The 22,904-nt window shown below is 42.8% G+C and overlaps 1 protein-coding gene across 9 annotated transcripts in view; it reads left to right on the top strand.

The window, feature by feature from the left end:
- The window catches only part of RABGAP1L (RAB GTPase activating protein 1 like), a 254,822-nt gene extending 236,349 nt beyond the window's left edge, over positions 1–18,473 (top strand). For 6 of the 9 annotated variants that reach the window (XM_056355824.1, XM_056355827.1, XM_056355823.1 and 3 more), the window contains 7 exons: positions 2,947–3,039; positions 10,383–10,493; positions 12,931–13,035; positions 14,265–14,348; positions 14,848–14,919; positions 16,285–16,482; positions 16,849–18,473. In XM_056355824.1, the coding sequence (XP_056211799.1) occupies positions 2,947–3,039; positions 10,383–10,493; positions 12,931–13,035; positions 14,265–14,348; positions 14,848–14,919; positions 16,285–16,482; positions 16,849–17,004 (819 nt within the window). In that variant the 3' untranslated portion in view covers positions 17,005–18,473. The other 3 variants (XM_056355829.1, XM_056355832.1, XM_056355828.1) reach the window with 2 other exon arrangements.
- Positions 18,474–22,904: the final 4,431 nt, after the last annotated feature.

The following is a 22,904-nucleotide window of genomic DNA, read 5'->3' as shown; positions in this document are numbered from 1 at the left end:
CACCCTGGTGCTTACACCTTTCATGATTTGATCCCCGATTCCGGTACGATTTACTGTCAGTATTGCCAAGACAGTGTTGCCATGCTGTTTGCTTGTTGAAGAACGTGCCAGGCACGTGAACCTCCCGTCATCCCAAGCCATGGATAGCTCTGGTAGTGGTGAGGGAGGGAGCTTATCCCACACGCAGCCACTGAGGACCCATGTGTCGTCCTCCTCACAGCTATGAATTAGAATTTAAGAAAGTAAAGGAGAACATGTAGGTAAGAAGGGTTGGAGGGATGAATTACCGGGTGTTAAGAAATGGTTGTGAATTGTCAGTGAGTGGAAACAGGGGCTGTGAAGGTGGTGGAGAGCAGAGTTAAATGAAGCAGCTGACTCTTGTTCTCCCCTGCTCATCATACGGTTTTTGATGTGATGTGTTCAGGTTAGCTTCTGGTATTGTCGAGGCAGATGACGAAATGCCAAACAGACTCTGTGCAAGTTAAGTTCTGCCTCATCTTGATACAGAACGCAAGGTGAAACCAGAGAAATAAGGCTGCTCTGAGGCAGCTTAAAAAAATCAATATTTAATGAACGGGCAAGGAGAGCTGCACACCAGTGGCTCGGCCTGGTGAGGGACAGCTGTGGCACAGCGCTCAGCGGAGGCACGGGGGTCATAGCGGTGCTGTATCCCTTTTGCTCTCTTGGTAAGAGTTACTTACTCAGATTATTACCTTTCGGCTGTAGTATGCCTGGATACCCTGGATTGCAGATTCTTGTTCACAAGTCATTTAAGCGAATCTCGTGGTTAAAGCAAAAAGGAGGGTGCTGCTGCCGGCAGCTGCAAAGGTGAAGGCGTTGGTGGGTCCCTGCGATGGTCAGAGGAGGCAGTCCCCAGCACCCAGTGCCAGGCTGAGGGGTGCAGCAGCGCGCACATGACACGGGGGGGTTCCCCTGTGCATGGGGGAATTGCTGGGGGGAAGAGGATTGGGACTGGGTAACTACCTTTGCTTTCCACGCTTTTCTCACTACACCAAAACAATCATGTTTCCCGCTCCTTCAGAGGACAGGGTTCTTACTGAAGTCCTCGTGCAGCTCGCTCTGTGTAATGAGACTTAGTTCTTATGTGTACTTTAAAGTCTTTAGTGAAAAGCATCAAGAATCAGGAAAACGTTTGGTTGAACAGGTCATCTTCTAAGTTACACCTATGTTGCACCTTTTTGCCATACTGTGCCACAGTGTCTCCCTCATCTTTATCTTCCTTTTCTGCTGGTCGCGTACTGGAGCACAAAACTCCACAGCAGCACAGGGCTAGGTTTGGAGGTCGTCCTCTAACACCCCAGCCTGGGAACCTTGATCCGGTTCTCCAAATGAGATCCCAGTAAGCATCATGGAAGGAAGGAATTGATCAGGCTTCGGATGTGTGACTGGTTCACTTCATTTAGAACACCGCTTTGAAATGATTTCTTGCTCTTGAATATTAAGTAACCTGAACAGTTTCAAGTTGGAGCTAAGACCAAACGGGCTGGGCTTGCATCTTGAATGTCGTTCGGTTGAAACATAAAAAAGCATCTCTGATTTAGTCATTTTCCTTTCGTTGTGGTTTGCACCGTTAAGTGTCATGGAATCGAAACTGTTTTGTATGTTTATCCAAGTTGCTTCATGTTTTCATGTTTACCCTTTCTCTTTGCTTTCTTTAGGGGGGTTGGTTTAAGATTTCATCAGGAATTGTGGGCGTTAGTGACCTCTGTGCACGGTGCTTTGCAGACTGTGGGTTTCACGTTTTCTAACTGTACCTCCCAGAAGCTTCTGCAGCAACACTGAGCACTTCCTCGGCCCCTTCCTGTGCTGCAGAGGAAGGAGGTACTGGGCCGAAAACCAGTAAAGGGAAACATAAGCCAAAACTGCATGTAGACATGTATCTCTGCTCATTGGCAGTAGTTTTTTGCCCTAAGGCAAGGTGACAGTGGCATGTCCTCACACCAGGAGTGAGCTAGACACTATCAATATATGCAAGAAGAGCAGATACCTACAGGACAGATCCAGGAAAAGCATATGTTTACGAGTGATGATGGTACATGGCGGTAGGGATCTGCCAGCAGATGACTCGACACTCAGCAGGGCCAGCTTCTTGTGTGCGCTGGGGTAGAGCAATGCCATCAGAGGTCCCCAGAGAGAGACGGGATCACTCACACAGCACTGTGTATCCAATTAAAAGGTGAAAGTAAAGCAGAGGATCTTGGAGCTTTGTTTAAAAGAACACAGGTGTTCTTGGTGTGCCTTGGTTTAAGTTGAAGCTGTGTTTCCCAGAATCGAGCGGTCTGGAACTTGACCTTTCTGCATGGCTGTTTACTGAATTTGCTTGTGATTTGTATGTGGTTGCCTCACTGTTTCCCTGCTGCAGCTGGAGCCAGCACTGCAGCGTCTCCACCTTTGCCAAGCAGAGTCTGCTGGCAGACTTCAGGAGGGCATTGGTCACATTAGACATTAATACTCTTTCAGCAATAAAATCCATTTCTTGGCTCTCCCCCGGGGAATTGTCCGCTTCTTTTGTATGAACGCTCCTTTCTTCTAACCTCACTTTTAACATTTTTCTTGCTAAGGCATTGTTTTGGTGAATCATATGTACCACAGCATATTTTCCTCTTGCTCTCTTGCTCGCTGTTCATGCCTTTTTTTCTTCTTGTTACTCTTACCAAAATGTCTCTGCATCACTCTTGTTTTCCTTTTTTTTCCTTATTTGAGTAACAGCAGTAGGCACAGAAAGATTTCTGTCGATGTGAACTGTACTGGGAAGTGTTTGACATGGCATGCTGAGGAGGGAAGGCGGGGGCAATGGGGAGTGACCGTACTCAGCAGCAGCTTTCCAGCACTTCCTTGGCTTCCTCTTTGCAAGGAGAGTTTTCAGACAGCCTTTCTGGTGCTCCTCTAATCTTTAAATGCATGTTTTCCAAATCTGTTCCACAGGTGCCCACAAAAAAGCTGAAGAAATATGAGAGAGAGTACCAAACAATGCGAGAGAGTCAGCTGCAGCAGGAAGATCCTATGGACAGATACAAGGTACGGGGAGATGCTATGTGGGAACCTGTTTCATTGCCCGAGTCCCATGGGGAGTGACCCGGTTCCGGCGGCGAAGCAGGGGTGCGTGTACTGCGCTCACCTCTCTGGGATATGCTGATGCAGACCGTAGGGAAGTTAGGTGGCAGGTGAAACTCATCCCCTTTCTTGAACAAGCACTTGGAACACTTGGATTTAGTGTTTTTTCCGTGAATATTTCAATCACAATTTGCAACTCTCAAGACGTCTGCAAGTAGCCACATATAATATTTTTCTTCTTTCAGTTTATATGTTTGTAGGTAACTCTCCTGCTGTTGCACTTTTACGGGAGATCTTCATGAGACGCAGAAACAAAGGGTGATTCTCAGCTACAGACACAAAAAGGAGAAAATACACATTGTTCTAGCCCAAGCTGTGTGCAGTGGCATCCACAGAGACTTTTGGAAGATGAACTCTTCCTTGACTGATGCGATCCTTGCTATTCGGCTCTGTTTATACCAAACATTAGTCGTTTTTTGTTAACATAGTGCCTAGTACAGTGGCACCCAGAGCTCTCCTGGGGTCCCAATGGACTACTGCAATAGAATAAGTAGTGATAAATATCCTGCTTTAAAGCAGCAGATAAATAAAGGTTCACTTATTAATAAGATAGCTTGATAGTTCACTGAAAAAGAATAGTTCTTCAATTTTGGGTCCACATTGCTTATCTTTCCAATGTATTTGCTTTTATTGTCATAGCTGCATTCTGTTGCCATAGATTTTTGTGTAGTGGAGGCGCTGCCTCTAGGCATAGATTTCACTTAGAGTTCAGGATCCATTTATTGCTTACCCTGTTTTGAAAAACTGAGTTTTCTTTAGGTGAAGCTGCCAGAGATGAAGCACTTTACTGCCCGTTGCCCGGTTAGCTGGGAACTGACATTGCTTACATGTACCAGTACTGTTTTCCTGCTGTACTTCATTGTGCCTTAATATGTTAAGTGACATTGCGGTTGGTACAGGGTCTGCCAGGAGTGTGGGGCAGTAAATAATCATACAGGGTGCAACAGGTTTATGTGGTCTGTGAATATAAGGTAAGTGCACCATGTTCAGAAAACCGCAGTATGAAAATCTGTAGTGAAAGACGATGCCGTAATTCATAAATGTGACAAGACAGTTACAGGTACAGAGAAAGTAAAACTGACCTTTTTTTAAAAAAAAAAAAAGCATTTACCTGTGAAAAATGGTGTTTGGAGTGTAGTTCTTTTGATGTTAAAGGGTGTAGATTTTATTGTTTGTGAGAACTGGGACTGCTGTAGCAGCCGAGAGCCAGTAGTATGGCCTATTTAGAAAAAACCACAACATGCTGATGATTAACTTCTGACTAAGTATTTTTCCAGCGGTTCACTTACAGTACTGTGGAATTAAAATAATACTTAGAAAACAAATAAGGGTTCTTTAAAGCTCTGTGGAAGCATATTAAATAGTTAATCTTGGGTGGTGGACAGTGAATAACATTATCCCCAAGCTGCAGATGAGGATGCAGAAAGTGACTCTTTGGCCCCTGTTTATGTGAGTCACTGTCACAGTCAAGATCACACCTGGGGTTTTGGTTTGCACTTTTGAAACTTGCTGCGTGATTATTTTTTTTTATGAAGGGGGAGTGAGTCTCATCCTCTTAGCGATGCTGTGATTAGAGAGAGTCCCCACAAATCCTTCAGCTGATGAGTATCATGGAGAATTGCTTGTAAGTGCTCTCTGTTCCTTTTCTTGCTTTTTCGATTTTATTAGTGTGTCCAGCTGAGGCTGGTAGGAATCGACATTTCAAGGGTTTCCAAGGGGCAGCAGGAAACGCAGGCTGTGTGGGTCCTTGCAGGCAGAAAGTGGAGAGCCAACTTTGATTGCCCCTCAAACAATCACTCCGCAGCCCGTGTGTTTAGAAACGCCTTTCATTTTGGCAGCCGCAGAGCTAGACTTTGCCCAGCCAGCCTTGGCTTGGGAAAAGACCCGAGTCTGCACTGCCGAGGAGCCAGCGTTGCCTCTGAGCGCGGCGCTGCTGTCCGCTCCCTCTGCCCCGTGCGCTCTGTGTGGGCTGTGCCCTCGGGACCTTCATCGGTGTCATTTTTACAGTTTCTCTTCCCAAAACAAAGCGAGTTCTTGGTTTACCGCCCAGGGTGGGGATGGTTCTTGGATGGGATCACTGGAGTGGAGATCCCTGCAGAAATATTCCTTTTATAGGTCAAGAAGGAAATGGACTTTCAGCCTGTTGGTAGTATTTAGTTGTAGTTGTTAGAGGTTTTGTTGTTTGCAGCATGTTTTGGTTTTTATTGCCAATAGCCGTTTGTCAGGACCATAGAGACGCACTTCGGAGTTGAAGGATGTCTTGAGTAAGACACCTCGGTGTGACCTGCCCTCGGTGGAAATGGCTGGATGGACTGTTGAGAGAGTAGGAGATGTGCCGCGCACAGCGCCAGGGGTGAGCAGCCGCTGCAGTGGCGGTGGGGCTGCTGCTGCGTTGCTGCCTCCTCCTCCTGGTCCATCCCCACTGCGCTGCGAGTGCTGCGGGGGGAACGTGCGGGAGCCACTGCAGCTCTCGCGTGTGGGACTGTCACCTGGGCATCCCAGGGAGACCAGGACTGAACCAGAGCAGTGTGCGGGCACAGTGCGTGGCTTCCCCTCCTCCGCAGCACTCGGGTCCTAGAGGTGCTTCTGAGCGTGGGAAGGGTGTTCCTGAGCAGCCTCCTACAAAACGCCAGGACAGAGATGCTTCCTGGTTGAGGGCAGCTGGGGATATCCCGGCAGGACGCTCCTCCTGACCCCTGACCCCAGACCCCCACGGGCTCCAGAAACGGGCTGGGTTTGCGAAATCTTGCCCTGCCATTAACCGGTCGCGTTCTCTTGACAGGTTAAATTCATGTGCTGCCACGAGCTGCGTTACGTGCCGCAGGAGTTCCTGCCTGGCTCGTATTTTACATGTTGATTGTGGTTTGACTTACCAAAGGAACAGCATTAAAGAGTGCCATTGGGTTTGGTGTTTGTTTCTTTCTGTATTTACAGGTATTATTTAGGAAAAGCGTGGGGGTTTTATGGACACTTTTTCATTTTGTTTTCCGTTGCTTATAACCAATATCACATTTTTGTCAGATTTTTAAAAGTTGCAAAAGTAAATGTGTTCTGAATTGCTGTTTGTCACCAAATTTCATGACTTTTGGTTAAAACAAATTACAAATTCCCTCTAGAAGCCAGGAAGAAAATTGAGTTGCACATACAGAAAAAATAGCAATATAGTTTGATATTTTTCTATATATTATGGGGTTTTTTTCTGTGGGTGAGAACAACTCATGTAACAGGGTTTGGGTTTCCTTGATGAGAAATCGCCAGAGTTGGGCTTGGGACTTCTTAATTTATAATAAAGGGTATGTAAGCATGCAGAGAAGGGCTGCAGTTTTGCAAGCAGACCCTGCTTGTGCACACAGGTCTGTTCTGAGAGTAGAAACACCCTTTCCTCTGTGGACCTTGTGCAGTGGAGAAGTTATCTGTCTGAATAAATGTGTGATTTGGACATAATGGCCTTTCACGTGTTTGAAGTGGAAGCAAAAATTAATAAGCTGGTCATTTTTATTCAGAGTCACGGGTAACTGAATGGTAACCGTCATGAGGAAAAACATAAGATGAATCTTTATGTGGATGATTGTTTGTGTTTTTTCTAAAAAAAAAAGTGTGCTGGGGCACTTTGGGGAATGCTTCTTCAGAGTCAACAAACAAAAGAGAAACCACCTCCAGGAGCTTCTGTCTTGCTTCCCATGAGAGGTTTTCCTGGATAGTTTGCTGTAAAAGCCTTTTGGGTTTCTAGATGGAGGAGGTTCACGAGGTTTTCCTATAGAGCTCCTTTCCAAAAGCTCTTTCCAATGGGCTTAAAAAGACTTCAGTTTGCTCACACCAGAGAAGTGAATTTTAATCAGTGTTTTCATTCCACCGCTGAGGATCTGTTCCTGCCCAAAGATCTGGGGTTTGGGTGTTTGCTCATCAGAAAGTGTGACACTGAATTGCTTAACAAGGTTTGTGACTCGTTACACCCAGCTCGAGCAGCAGCACAGAGAGGATGCATCATCGCCACTAATCTTGTCAGGAGTTGGTCCTTGGTGCTGGCTGGAGGGAAGCAGAGGGTGGAGTTCAGCCTTTCAGTCTTCCTGAACTGAGGCTTGCCTGCTGCTTTCAAATTTACTTTTCTCCGTCCAGTGTGTGATGGAAGCTGAAGTATATATCCTCTTTAAAACTCAGAACCAAAAACACACTGAAGAATCAGCGACTTTTTTTTTTCTTTTTTTTTTGGCTGTCTTTGTTGGTATTAAATATTATTTTATATCCTGTTTTCATTGTCTTTACACCAATGGTTGAAAGCAGTGTTTGGTCTGTGACTTTATAGGAGGTAAGTTTATTTGTGTTTGTATGTATCAGCGGTGTTTGTCCCTTGTGGAAATGCGGTATCCTCCTTTTAAAAGCTAACCAGAGTTCACCAGCTGCCTTTTGTAACTGGGAGGCAGGCATTTGGGAAAGAGGAATCTCTTATTTTACTGATTGTAGAAACTGCGCGATGCCGAAGAGAAGGAAATTGTTGTCATAGTCAGTAAATTGTTAGTGGTGTGTAGAGGAAAGGCAGGAAGCTGCCTGTTTACACCAGGGACAACCAGCAGGTCTGACTAGTTGGCTTATGCCAGGTTACAAAATGCTGTCTGTGATGTGAGTCCTGCTGTAACGAGCCAGCTCCATCTGCTGAACTTCATGCCCTTGCAAACGGTATTTTATAAAACCCCGCAAATACTTCAGAGCCATTGAAAACAGGTCGCTACACATGAAAAGCACTATTTGCTATTTTTGTCTTTACTGTGTACCGTTAGGTTTTATTTAGACTTAAGCAGATTAAGAGTTTCCTCCTGAGGAAGGAGGCAATGTTTCACGGCTAGATCTGGGGGGAGGAGCTGGAAAAGACAAACCATCTGATCGCACATCCTGCCCTGTGTGGAGGAAGAGTAAAGGTGCCCCTGTAAGAGACTTTCAGCTGGAAATTAAAAGTATGGTGAATGAGATAAAAACATCTCTTAGCTATTGACTGGATGCCCAAGGTAAGAGATCTTTACTTCCTAACAACGTGCCATGTACATTCTAGTTTAAGAGGAGGATAACGCATTTCCAGCCACGTAGCTTGCTTACCCACTTGTCTGTGAATGCAAAGCAGGAACTTCGAACTTCACGTTGTGCAGCTTGCTTTGCGGACACCGAAGCTTTTGGCAAAAGCATAGCAAAAATGTTAAAGCAAAATTCTTTCTGGGTTATTTTGTGGGAAGTCTTAAGAATTTGCTGATTTCTCCCTCTAAGCAACATCCCCATGAAAAGGGATATTAATGCTGCAGCTGATCTGGTCCCGGTTTTTAGGTGAACTCAATTCACTTTCTGACAGCTGCTCACGGGCAGATCTGTGTCTATAAAAATCAACATTTCCAAGATCGCCTGAACAAAATACAGAAGTAGAGACACATTAGAGCCTTTTTAATTACTATTGTTATTAAAGACTGCAGTTTGATTTTACACTTTGTATTATCCCTACAGAAGAATTTTACTTTTAAAAATTCCTTGTCCCAAACAGAATACAGTGCAATTAAAATAAAAAAAGATCCCCAAAGTTACGCATCTTTTAGCAGTGGTTATTTTAACTGTGTTAAAACAGAAGTATTTTACTTACAGTTTTGGTAACAAAACAAGTTATTTAAAATACAGTCTTTTGGAAAGGAAACAAACTTACTTTCCTGTACAGGGCAGTGCACAGTCTAGTTGCACAATAGGGTCACATTAAGGAGAGTGTATTTGTAGAGGTTCTGGTTCCTGCCACAGAGGAAGCTCCACACAGAAGAGACCTTTTTTAGCATCCTCTTAGAGCGGTAGTTGGCCTTTTTTGTTTAAGCAAAGCATGCGAAATCTTCTTGCAACTGAAATGAAAATTGCAGTTTCATGGTGGTGAGTTTGGAAAGATCTCTGAGTGTAGCTGGCGAGCAGGAGGAAGTGAAGGCAGGTGAATAATGTGCTTATGCAAAGAAATCACATTTTGTAGGAAGGCATTTGCTGAACAACTCTTGGAGATTTTTCTGCTGTCTTAAGCACTGACATATGTTCACTTTTTCTGTTTTGTCTTGGAGAACATAACTTACCTTTCAAGTGAGCACAGGTCCATTTTGAAATCTCAGCATGTAGGTTATTGTTCCTCCACCTACGCGTTTCCATTTTTCCTTCCGTTTCCATAGTGCACAGATTCCCTTTGCAGTCTCTTTTGGTATGAAAGAGACACAAGTCAGCGTGCGACTGAAGGCCAGCACGTTGTTTACTCTCTTAAAATCCGTTGGAGGAGGGCACCTCCATCTGTCCCGCTTGGCTGTGTTCTTCTGAAGATGTGTGTTTGATGTGGACTCCTGGAAGTCCACTGACCCACAGCCATCTTTTGAATGTGATTCTGTTTCTCAGCCCTAGAAGAACAGTCACTGAAACCGATTTTGAAAAAACACGAATTACTACTGTACATTCTTCTCGGGTGTGCTCCCCTTCTCTAGCTAGTGCTCTCCGTAGTCATTTCTGCCGGTGCGGAGTGGGTAAGGCAGGCAGCGCACCGAGGACCAGGGCCTGCAGTCTCGAAGTTGTGCATTTCACGTTGCGGCACGCCGCCTGCCAAGCGGGTTCTGGGCCTGTGCTTGGGGTGTGAGGTCCCCTCTCCACCTGGCACTTTTTCTCAGCAGCTATCCTGGAAAACACATGCTGTTGTCACTGGCACAGGTTACGCAGAAAGTGCACAAATGGCGATAAGGATTATATGAGCTAAATGCTGTTCTTTAGCGGTCCCACAGAAGATGGGAAGTTGGCACTACGTCATTTACAAAATGGACTGTTTTTATGGATTCCTGCAGACAAAATTATGTAAAATGGAGCAGGACAGCTTTCTGCTTTCAATTGGAAACATTATTATGAGTATCTTTTAATTGGTCCCTGTTCACTGCTTCTGGGTTAGATTTTATCTGCCTGATTTCTTTTGATGATGGGCAAGCAGAAACTAAGTGCTTTTGTGGAGAGGACTGTGTTTACATTGGACAGAGAAACCCTACAATCGGTGTGTCACTAATGCGACACAATCATAACCATTGGGATGTAAGTGGAACAGCTGCATTTGCACTGCTGGCTTAATTCACTGTTGTTTCCCAGAGCAGCAGTCCTGTCTTAATGTGCACTCTTGCCTTCTCGGTGTTTTACACACACAATATACTCGCTTATTGCTCTTTAATATTGATAAGGATTAACTTCTTTTTCTGGTTCTTCCTTTCTTCCTGCAGAGGGAAAACCGCAGGCTCCAAGAAGCAAGCATGCGGCTGGAGCAGGAGAACGATGACCTTGCCCATGAGCTTGTAACAAGCAAAATTGCCTTACGGAATGACCTGGACCAGGTAATGCTAACACAGATGGGACCCAGCTCAGGCTTGGCAACACCGATTTTAGGAGCCCTGCTCTGTGCTCAAGTGAAAGCATGAACACAACATGAAAAGTATAATTATATGTGCCATTATTTTCTTGACAACCTCACTCCTGGTTGCAGGCAGAAGGCTGGATTTCCACATGCGTGCAGCTGTAGGCATTCACAGCGGTGTCTTGCCAACGCTGACCGCGCCTTCTCTCTTATGGATTGTTTTAGAAAATGTAAGCCATAACCTTTAGGTAGATACCAAAGTACAAACATTTACTTGAAAAAAGCACCACATACTCCTCAAAAGGCTAATTTCAAGGGAAGTTGTCTTGCAGAATGTCTTGCCACCTTACGTGGATCTGTTTTTCACAGCAGTTTTAGTGCAGCCAGCAAAATTCAGGTAACAAAGTGACATGGCACCAAAAATTAGAAGGGCTCCTGGGTGTTTGTTGATAACTGCTTTTGTTTCCTGTGAAGACTGGAATGTGGAGGGCAGCTGCATCCAGAGCCCTTTATCTCAGAGCTGAAGAGAACTACCCGTTCAACCCTCCTGTTTCTGGAGTGGTTTATGCAGTACCGGTACGTGCTGTAAGAGCTCTTACTAAGGTACTAAACACAGGAGGGCCACACTCCACCACAGCCTGTGATTAGTCCCTTGCTCAGTGAGGGCTGTAGTGCCTTTCATAATGTAAAATCCTTTCCTGCAAGGGCCTCTCAATTTGATTTCCTGTAGTTATTTGGCTTTCTTTATCTAACCTCAAAATTGTAAACATCAATGACCGCCGTTGTGCAATTTGTATTTCTGTTTAGGCAGATCCTTGACAGGTAGGCTCTGCTGATTTGGATCCACGTGACTGTAAAAATCCAAGCTGTCTTAGTGAGCAAACGCAGGCAGAGATGCGCGTTGGGTGATGGAGTGGGCAGGCTCGTGCTGAGGCCGAAAGCAGCGCGCTGGGGTGCACAGTCCTCCCTGGGTATGGCTGTGCATAAAGCAGCTGTATGCCTGCTGCTGCCCGTGCCTGCTTTTTCTCAAGGCTGCCAAGCACACCCCTTTGCCAGTCCCATTCCTTCCTCTCCTGCATTTTAGCAGTCTTTCTGTAGATGAGAGTGGCTCCGTGAAGTTTTCCCACACCCCACCTGAAAGAAAAGCTTTGTGCTCCTGCACTCCTCATCTGCGAGGACAAGTGATACTGTACACCACCGCAGGTGTTTGGAGAACCTGGAATGAACACAAAAAAGGAGGAAAGATTTGTAGTTCCTTCAAAGCATATCTTAAACAGATCTTTCATCAAAAATATCCTTGTAATCCCAGAGTTCTTCTGTTCGAAGATGCCAGTCTTACCAATTTTCTGTTCTTTCGCTGCTTGTTTTCCTTTCTCCTGTACAGCCATAGACACACTAAGCAATGCAGGAATCCTCAGTCCGCCTTTTCAGTCGTGGCCCCTGGTGGAGCTTCTTCTGCTAGCCACAATTGCCACTAGCACTCTCATTAATAATTAACACTGTAGCAGCTAGATCAGCTGATACCACCAGCAGTGGCAGAACACCAAACTGCAACAGAAAGACAAGTCCTGTACCGTTGCGCGTTGTTTCCAGTGCCATTTTCCCTCTTGTGTTTTCAGCAAACTAAGTATTATTCCACTGCAAGCATTGTCTGTTCTGTCACCTAGTTACTGAACAGGAGGAGCGGTGTGCTGCAGTACCTCCCAGCTGGGGAGGTCAGCAGAATATGTCCAGACACTGAGAAACACATTTCTCTCCCGCTGATCGGTGAGGATAGTGCTCCCAAAAACAGAGCAGTCCCAGTATGTTTCACCATAAGCTTGGCCCTTCAGAGAAAGGAGAAAATTCATACTCTCCAGCACGCACACAGTATCAGCTTTCTCCAGGTAATACTTATTTGCACTGATAAACCGTTTTATCTGGGGTCCTGTTTGTCTCTTATGCTTGCCTTTGCCTTTGCGTGGGCACCGTGTAGGGCACAGTGCAGGCACCCAATGTTTTCCGTACTACCTGGTTTCCCCACTTGCGATAAGAAAACCCAATGAGTTATGTGAAGTTCCACAGGAGCTAAATCATGCTGCTCTCGCTTAGATTAATATTGTTCCCAACAAAAGTATTCTATACATTGTTGTATTCGGTTTGTATTAGGACATAGCATCTATACTTGCTTGCCATCTGGGCGTCAGTAAACATTTGGCAAAAGGGTCCTTGTGCACAGTTGTTGAAACACAGTGAAGTAACCCAGATAAACGGCTTCTTGAAGAGGGAATTCCATCTAAAACATGTTAGGTGAGCCATCAGAGGGCAGGAAAAGGCAATGCTAGAACCTGAATCTGCAGAATTTCTGAGATGTGTAGACCCACACGTTTGCTTTGGCACAGATAACATCTGATTTACAGCAGCGTTTCTAATTCTAGGCTGAAGACAAAGCAGATGTCTTGAACAAGGAACTTCTCTTGACCAAACAGAAGCTAGTGGAGACTGAGGAAGAGAAACGGAAGCAGGAAGAGGAAACTGCTCAGGTAAGGCATTCTCCAACTTTAGCAACATTTAGCAAGGAAATGTACACAAAAGGATATGCAGAAGAGCATGAGTATGTTGCAGTTGCAGCAAGGATTTTGACTTCAAAATGCAGTTGCAATTACAAATTTACAGTGCTGGGGTAAATTTTTTTTTAAGTATGTTTTTCAGTGTTTTCCTTTACTTGAGCTCTGAATGTTCAGTTCTCTACACCTTATCCTCTTCCCAGTATTGTAATATTAATTTTCACTGGTGGTGAGCAATCACAACTAAGGAGACATGATCAGACCTCTTTTAATTATCTAAACAAGGAGCTGGAGGAATTGTCTTAATAAGAGGCCATTCTGGGTTCAGCTGCTGGTTCCCTGCAGTCAAGCTGTGAACGTTCCTGCCTGAAGCTAGGACCAACAGCAGCACAGGGTTGAGGGCTGGGAGGATTGTGCTGACTAGACCTGGCCTCCTGCTTGTTTGCAAAATGTTCAGTCTTAGTTTGTTAATCCTATGTATCCGACGTGCTGAATACTGCCACACGTGAAGGTATGTTTCAAAAGTGATACCCCAGGTTTTGTTTTTGCCGTTTGACAGCAGTCACTACAACAATCAAACGGTAATTGTGTGTGTCTAAAATGGAGGAGGGCGAGTTCTCTATTGGGTGTAAACAAGCAATGGAGGCGTTTTTCCTAGTGAAAGGGCTCTCAAAACTTAGTGGTTCTGAACGGTGGAGGAATGAGTTAGCTGTATTTTAATGCAGCACCACAGACCAAAACAGATATTATTTTTTTTCTTCTGTTAGGGAGATGAAAATGATAGTGCTGAGATTCTTCTTCCTGTTCCATCTCCAAAAAACCAAATAATCTGCCTGCCCAAACCTGCTCTGACAGCGTGCAGAAAAACAAAACCAAAATCAGTAAAAACCACTTCACAGTAATGCGTTTGTTTTGCATTCTGTGGACCACGCTGTACCACCATTTAATGCGGAGGAAGAGATTTACCCTCCAGGAGAATTCTCTAAGCAGGCATACGCTGCACCGCAGCATAGACTTTTTGGCTATAACTGCATATAGTAAGTATTAGTATAGTGAATAAATCAGACACTTTTCTGAAGAACTGGAGTGTGGGAAGAAGGTGTAGAACCGTTGCAAACACAGCAAGGCTTTGAGAGAACAATCTGGTGATGCGTTTTGAGAACTTCTTTCAGTGTACTGTGTAACTTCTCTCCCTCACTGCCTAGCTGAAGGAAGTCTTCAGGAAGCAGCTAGAGAAGGCAGAATCTGAGATCAAGAAAACCACAGCCATTATTGCAGAGTACAAACAGGTACCATTCTAGAGACACTTTCTGGTATTTCTTCTTTCAGCCTGTTCTGAGAGCTAAGCTTTCGGAGTTGCAGATGTCATCCTTTAAATAAGAGGTGCTGTATTTCAGGCTTTCGGAGAGCAAGCATTGTAATTTGTCATAAATCTTTTTGTGGTTTTCCTAAGTCTCCTAATTTAGGGAATCAGGTATAACCTGTCTGTAGCTAATTTTAGTACTGTAGGGTGAATGCTTCTTTACTTTGTGACATAATGTAGTATAAACATGATAAACCAGTGCATCCATAAAACATTCCAGTCTCTGTGTTCAGGTTCCGTACTGAATGCTGCCGTTTTTCGGTCTCATTATCAGCAGCAGTGCATTTGTTAAGGGGGGGGGGGGTGCATAATCCTGAGTGAGGCAGAATTTTAAGAAATGTTGGCTCTAACAAAAATTGTTAAAAAGCACAGGTTATATTTGAGTATAGTTAACATAAGCTAAGAAACTGCTTTCTCTGCTCCAGATTTGTTCCCAGCTGAGTACCAGGCTGGAAAAACAACAAGCAGCCAGTAAAGATGAACTGGAAGTTGTGAAGGTGAGAGCGATGCCTCTACATAGGGGATGTTTCTAACGCAAGCACTGCTAAATGCCAGGGCTACAGAACAAAATGTGAGCTGAAGTTTAACGTAACAGCAGCGGTGTCCACCCAGCTACACTTGACAGTCCCACATGCATGTTTCATCAGGTGAAAACAATGAAAGGGCTCATTTCCTTTCACGCTTCCTTGCATCACACTCAAACTGAAGTGGATATAGTACTTGGCTTTTCTTTTTCCTATTGAAATGTATACTTTTGGCAAAAAATGTAGCGAGACGGTGTTTACTTGGATGTTTTAATTACATGGGGGAGGGGGAATAGCCTCTCTAGAAGAGAAAACATGTTGCTTCTCCGGTGTGCACCGTGAGGGGTCAGAATTGGCTGAATGGGACAATGTTAATATTTGGGTTTCCATAATGTAAGCAGAGTCGGCTTAATTAATTGGCACAGCTTGGGCCATCCTCAGAATTTCCATAGCAGTTCCTCTGCCTTCTCTAAATGCCCTTACCAGGAACAGCCACACTAAATGATTCCTCCTCAGGTAGTAATTCCGTCCCTCAGCCTGGTCACTCCTGAGTAGGCAGAATTGTTTTCCCTCTGCTGTAGCTTCTAGTTTTCTTTAGTACTCAAGCTGAACCAGATTTGTTGCTTTTTAGTGACTTTTTAATGTCATTGATTAAAAAAATAATTTTAGGATTGATATTTCTGTAATCTGCTGAAGTAGCTCAATACCCCGTCTTAGTTTGTGCGAGCCAGGCCAGCTGTGTTATATTTTCAGCTGTAAGTAACTGGTTCACCTCTCCAGGCAGCATGAGAACCTTAGCGCCGTGTGTCGGGCACTGTGGCCAAAAAGGGCCATCCTGTACGATGCTAAGCCGGCACCAACGGGACAGTATCAGCCCTTGCAGTGCGCACAGGCTGCTTCCTTGCTTCTGGAAATACGGAAAAGCTGCCTGGCATTCTTTAAAATATCACAATCTCTATTAATTTGGTCAAGTGCTTTTATGGAAGATGAAAAGTCTCTGCAGTATAATTCACTCTTCTGAATTGTGCTGGCATAAACACTGTAAAATATTACAACGCTTTGGTAGCAAGAGGGCTTGAGTAATTCTAACCTAGGAGCAAAGTCTCTGTGTTTAGACAGAGCACGCTAAGTAGATTTTAAGAATTTGTATACTGGTTAATATACCCTGGAAATTGTTCATGAAATTCTCAAATTCTTTTCATGCCCCATATGAAAATTGCAGTGCTAGATAGTTCAAGATTACTGACTTGAAAGGCAGTCTAACATAAAAATGGCTCTTCCGGGAAGTATAGCGACTCCTGTGACGTGGATTAAAAATGAGCTTTCTGGGTATTTCAGGGTAAAGTGATGGCCTGCAAACACTGCAGTGAGATTTTCAGTAAGGAGGGGGCACTGAAGCTGCCTGCTGTAAGCATGGAGAACAAAGGCATAGAAATAGATGATGAGAAGGATGCACTGAAGAAGCAGCTGAGAGAGATGGAGCTGGAACTTGCACAGACCAAACTGCAGCTTGTGGAAGCCAAGTGCAAAATTCAGGTATGTGGAACCGAAGTACAGCAGCAGGGCAGTCTCCTCAACCTCGTGCTCAGTCCAGAATAGTTCTGAGTCGTGCAAAAAATTGTTCAAAAAGGGAGCCATATACCTGTAACGCTGTGTATCTGTGAAGTTCCAGAACAATCTTCTCTCTTTAAAAAAGAAAAAAAAAAAAGAAAGAAAGAAAAGAGACTGTTATTTGTATATCTAAATATCTTCTGCTGTTTCTGCAATTTCAACCTATTTTCTCTCCCCAGTGCCTGCGAGGTCACAGGGAAAGTGCTGGATTGCAGGGACTGAGTTTGAATATGCTTTTTTGTTAGTTAATTAATTGTCGTTTGATCAATTCTGACTATTCTGCTTTCTTAGGAGCTGGAGCACCAGAGAGGAGCCCTTATGAACGAAATCCAAGCTGCCAAAAACTCTTGGTTTAGCAAAACCCTGAACTCTATCAAAACAGCCACAGGCACACAGCCACTGCAGCAGCCTCAGCCACCCCTGCCATCCAAGGAGGGCAGCACATAGTTCCAGCCAGACCCAATACAAGAGCACAAAGAACAACACAGCTGAAACCCTGGAGGATTCTTCCAGTGGTCTCTCCTCTTGGGGAAAGGACAAAAGGCAGGAGTGCAGGCTTGAAGTGAAATTCTTCGGTGTTTTTCATTCATTCTGATGTGACCCTTTTCAAAGGGGAAAAAAAAATAATTCTTGTTTTATGTTGAATTCTTACTTCCCAAACTGCCTTGCTGAAAGCCACGTTCTGATACCTTCATACTTTTACACTTTATTTTATATGACTAGATGTTAAATAAATACTTCAAAACTAGGTCTTTAATACATGACTAATTATTCAAAATTATTTTTATCTTGCATAGAAGGTTTTTCTTCTTCTGGAGGAAGAGAGAGAATGGAAAATGTAAAGTACTGAATCATAATCTCTTCATAGAAAGCACAGTGTAATAAGTACTAGTGTGTGTGCGGGTGTCTAGGATAACTTACGCCCTGGGACCATCTCAGAAGTTTATCGCAGTGACTGCGTCCTGCAGAGAAGCACTTTTTGTAAAGCTTAGGCCATAGCAAAGATAGTCTTGTGCTCTCTTGGCACAATTGTTTATGAGCTTCCCTGATAATTTCTTAGTTTTGATTGTTTTTTCTTCAGAAATGCAAGTAGTGCAGTTCTTTGTAGCACTGTTGTTTAAAGGCTATTTCCAGCTGAACTGGAATTTAACATGCAGTTATCTAGTTCCCTTTTTTGTTTAGTGTTTATACAAAGAATTCCGAGAAAAAACCCCTTCCACTGGGATAAAGGGAAAACTGTTCAACATTTATTTGATGTTTTTGCTGAGAAGCAGAGCGGAGACCTTGCATAGTTTTGACCTTTTGTAAATCCTGTGCAATAAAGGGTAGGTTTTATGAGTAAAAACAATGAAAACCTTTCCCTGGGTCTATATTCAAATTCTGAATTTGACACAGAAATTGAGGTATCAAATAGAAAACTCAAAAGGCGTGTGCTGCACTGATGAATAAAACATCACAGAAGCAAGATCGGTTTGCTAGAAATACTTGGTTAGGAAATGCTGCATTGGTATTACTTATTTTTGTAAAAACAAACATTTTCAAATGGAATACAAAACCTAGACTTTCCCATGGGGTAGACTTCTCTGATGATTCCCAAACCTGTCTGGTTGTTTTATATCTCTTAAGGTAAGAAAATTCAAAAGCATTTGTTTTGACTGAACATAAAGTGTTTATAGAAATACTTATTTCATGGAAAGCTAAACTATTGCTTGAACTGATGGAATATTTTTTTAACTATACCTGTCATGTCTAAAGATGGTCTTGCAGGTAAATGTCATTGCTGGACTAAAGGTTGTGTATTAATTGTTCCATTTACAAAATTGTTCCAGGGACATTAGTTCTGTTTTATTATTTTTTTTAATTCTAAGGAATGCCATATCTTGTCAGTTTTGTACAATAAAATCTAATGTTACCCATCTTGTGCTTTGTTGTCAAGCATAATTGTGAATTATTTTAAACAGGGTAGTACAGATTTAATGTTACCTGTGCCAAATGAATGATTCTGAAAGGCAGTCAGCTGTTTGAAGTAGAGATCAAAATAAAATCAGTATCCTGACACAACTGTACTGCAACAAAATTCTCTCTTCTAAGATTAAGGGGTTAAAATTTTTTAATATTTTAAAATGTAGCTGCAAGAATAGTGATTATCTGGATATATTAATACAACGTGAAAAAAGGGGGGGGAAAGCAGAATTTCTTTTGCAAATATTTGTAACAAAGATCTTTTTCCCTGGTCACTTTTTTGCTAATAATATTTACATAAATGTTTCCATTCTCTTGACTGCCTAAACCTAGTATTAGTCATTCACTTACCAGTTCTGCTTCACACTTGAAATGAACTGCATAATAAATTCAAAGTGACATTTAAGAATAGCTGGTGGGCATCTGATTGTTCCATTTGAGTACTGTGCCAATGAGTGACACTGATGGTTTGACAAGTGTCCGAATTTCTCGTTTCATTTATCTTAAATCATAATTAGAAGTGAATTTAAAACCTTGATTGGAAAAATGCAATAATAATAATAAAAAAATGGGTAAGACTGTGATTCCCTGAGTAGCTGAGTTAACGTTAACAGCTCAGTGCTGCTCAAAGATATCACCCCTCCAACTCCCTGCTGTACAGTCGTGTCCCTTGTCCTTGTTATGGCACTTACTGGAGATGATCAAAAACAAACAAAAATATGTGGGTGGATTTCCTGCTCCCCCGGTTAGTGTTTTGCCAAGTTAATGAGTTAAATCATCTCAAAGGGTCGAGCGAGTGCAAGTGGATCTTGGCAGTGGGACTTCCCAGTTCATCAAAAAAGAACCATTAAATAAGGTCACCACATTTCATGGAACAAGCTTTGACACATCATCATCTTCCTGAGTGTAGCAGCTCTCTGGCTTTGGAAGTTGAGTTTCCATAACATGTTTGCTAACGGCTAACCGTGATGGTTTCAAAACCTTCTAGTATGGAAGCTGGCTTACATCAGCAAAAAAAGTTTCAGAAGTCAATGGCATAAAGGCAGTAAACAATTTTCACCCTTCATCTGTAGATCCAAGGTAGTGTTTGTAGCAGTGGCATTTCGAAGAGTAATATTTACGTGGATACTGTGTCTTCTCAAAACAACTGAAAGAATAAGAAAATAGCTCTATGGCATTATCTTAATGAAAAAACCTAGTGATATTCAGAAACAAGGAAAGGAGCAAGACTGCAGGATTAAACCAGGCAAGCTAAAGTTCTACCTGCTGACTGTACATGCTATTGGAAAACTTAGCTTCCTGTGAGAAAACAAATCTGGGTTTTAATTAGCCCTTTCAGCAGCAGGTGACAGAGCTACACGCACACGTATCCCAGACCAACTCGTCAGGGATAGCTGGCTCGTTCCTTTTCAGCAGGAAATATCATCAAAGTCTCACTGAAACTGTTACTTTCATGTGGTACTGGAACAGCTAACATAGCTCCCAAGTCTGGAGTGATTAATACTTTCTTCCTGAGTCAGTATTAAACTATGCGTCCACATCAAACTTTCATTAAAGGTAATTTGAATTTTATAAATATATATGTGGAACCAAAACTTATTTTTTGATTTTATTGAGAATGCACAGTTCTGAAATAAAACCTTTGCTTTGACTGGGGACAGACCTCCAAAGAGTATTTTTAGTACAACTGTTTTACCTTGTTGGATTTTAATCTGTTCCTGAGATGCCCGATATTGCGGGGTGAGGTGCCTGAGGTGCTTTTTTCACTTTAAAAAGAATCTGTTTTTACTTTGACTGTAATACTTTACAGGATAAATGAAGCAAGGCTGATTTAGTTACACGGTACATCTGTGAACTAGTCTTGTATTATCTTTGTCAATCAAACTTAATATTCTAAAGTAATAGGACTTACTTCACTTAGTTAAATTCTAAATGCACCCAGAGAGAATTAAAAACAATAAAATAGAAAATATCATGTGTGGTGTTAATCCAAGAAACTGCAAAATCCCTGAGGTCCCTATGCATTAATGTTCAGGAAAGGTAGTCAGCCATGTAATCGGTACTGCCACCTGACAAACAACATCCTTTGTCCTGCCCATTAATTAGCATATGATTTGCTACAGCTAAGTTTCATTGCTTACACAGGTAAGCATTTTTTTTCCCTTGTTAGACATTTTAAAGGACTTCTCTTGGTTGGCCCTTAAAATTTCTTGTAAGGTAGATGCTTTCATCTGTGCCATTGTGTTAAAAACAAAATAAAACCAGCCATTTACAAGGGGAGAGGGAGATAAGAAAGTCAAGAACAGCAAGAATCCAGCCCCTCAACAAAGCATGAAATATCCCATTGACTTCAGAGTCACAGTGACACTCACTGACTGAATGTGGCAATTTAGGAGTAAATAAAAACCTGAATTTACTGGCACTGAAGTATCAAAACTTGAAAGCTATGTGCTTTCTCCACGGGATAAAGGTAGGGTTGTTCCCTTCCTTCTATTAACCAGTTGCAGTGAAATCCATGAAACTACTTGTACTGTACCTCTTACTTTGATTCACTGTTAGACTCAGGGATAATTGGCATACTTCTGCATAATCTAATAAGCCTAAATACCTTTGGCATTGAAAAGAGAAACACTCTTATCTTACAATGCTGGTTTTCTTCCAACTGCTAGAGAGAAAACCTTAGTATGTGTTATTCTCTGAATGTGAAGATCAGGGCAGAGCTTTTTCCCTCAAGACCGAGGGACTGTTCTGGCTGACCAGCCTGCCTCTCTTGCAGCTGAGCCCTGCAGAACGGGCTGTTGTGCAAACAGCTGGCTGCGCTACACATCTAATGCTGTACATACCCCGGGTGGTGAGTACACACAGCGCCAGGCATCATGTGGTTCTTGCAAACACAAAGGCTTGAACTAGATTATTTTTCCGTTTGTTATCCTACTATCCTACTGGAAGCTGTCCCATTACCTCCTTCCAGGTAATACTACTAAGGGGAGACACAATGAAGCACTCAAGTTTGGACCTTTCAAGTTTGGTTAGGTATATATCACGGCAGCCCTTAAAGCTGGGCTGATCCGTAGGTGGGGTTGGGGAAATTCAAAGAATTTGCAACTGGATAAATAATACTCAGCATTGATCAAGATTCTATCTTTCCCAAGTCAGAAGTCTACATAATTTATTTCGGATCGTGACTTAACACGTACAGGTTAATCCTCCAGGAATACAGGGCTCTCAACTTCTCCTGGATTCCAACTGCTTCGCTACTGAATGTATTTCATGCTATTTTTACCTAAAAAAGAAAAAAAGATATGGGTAGAGAATTAGGACATTACTTCCTCTTATTTTCTTATTCAGTGGGACTTGCTTTTATTTAACCTGTAAAGGAATATATATGTATCTTTGAAAAACTATAACTTATATATAGAATAATATATAGGAAACTGAATCACAAGGGGATAAATACATCAAAGGGGTTTGGTATCATAAATTCCATTTGTGATTTGATACCACCAGAATACTGGGCTGTACTAATTTCCTTTCCATTTCCCTTATTTTTGTATTTTATATAATACATGGATGGTACTACTAATGCAAACAAGAACAGATGTTCTCAGATTTTTCTCCAAATCCCAATTCCCTGCTTCCAGTAATCCCTGGGTTTGCACCACTGCTGATACCACCTTCAAAAGCTGTGCCAGGAGCGCTCTCTCAAGCTTTGGGAACGATTGCTTTCCCACGGAAGAAGAGTCTGTGGCTTCTCTGAACATGGCACATGAATGCAGAAAAGGGTCTAATCGAGCATGATCCAAATCCCTCAGTGTCTGCCATCCAAGGTGGATTCACTTTAGCACAAAAAACAGAGAGTAGCCTCAAAGCTCCAACTCCATTACAATGAAGTTTTCCAGGTTTGGAGTTGCATTTGTTTCCTGGGTGTGTCCCAAGTCCACAAATCCTAGAGTGCTAGGAAAAAAAACAGCAATGCCAGACTTCTGAGAGCAATTCAGTACTGCCAGTACTTGTATAACAAATCCACGTATTATATAAAGTACAATATGGAAATATAAGTGTGATGCTTGTTATTAAAAGTGCAATTCAATGTACATGGTCACAACAAATGTTTACTTTTTTAATTGTTACAGAATTGTTTGGATCGGTACCTTGTTATCATTGTGTGAACGATACCTTGTAAAATAAATGGAAATGCAAACAAAATGGGAATAAGGTGCTTATTTTCATAAGCCATTTACTTAAGAAACAGCTTAAATCTGTTTGCAACAATAAGCAGCTGCTGTGTCAGGCCTGCCAATACAGGTCACTCAGCTGGTTATTTTCAGGCGGCACTATTGCACTAGGACACAGTGACTTGGCAAACCAGCTGTCCAAAACGTGTG

Source organism: Falco biarmicus, chromosome 11, assembly GCF_023638135.1.
Source record: "Falco biarmicus isolate bFalBia1 chromosome 11, bFalBia1.pri, whole genome shotgun sequence".
In the NCBI taxonomy this organism is placed as follows: domain Eukaryota; kingdom Metazoa; phylum Chordata; class Aves; order Falconiformes; family Falconidae; genus Falco; species Falco biarmicus.
This window is presented reverse-complemented; position numbering and strand designations above follow the sequence as displayed.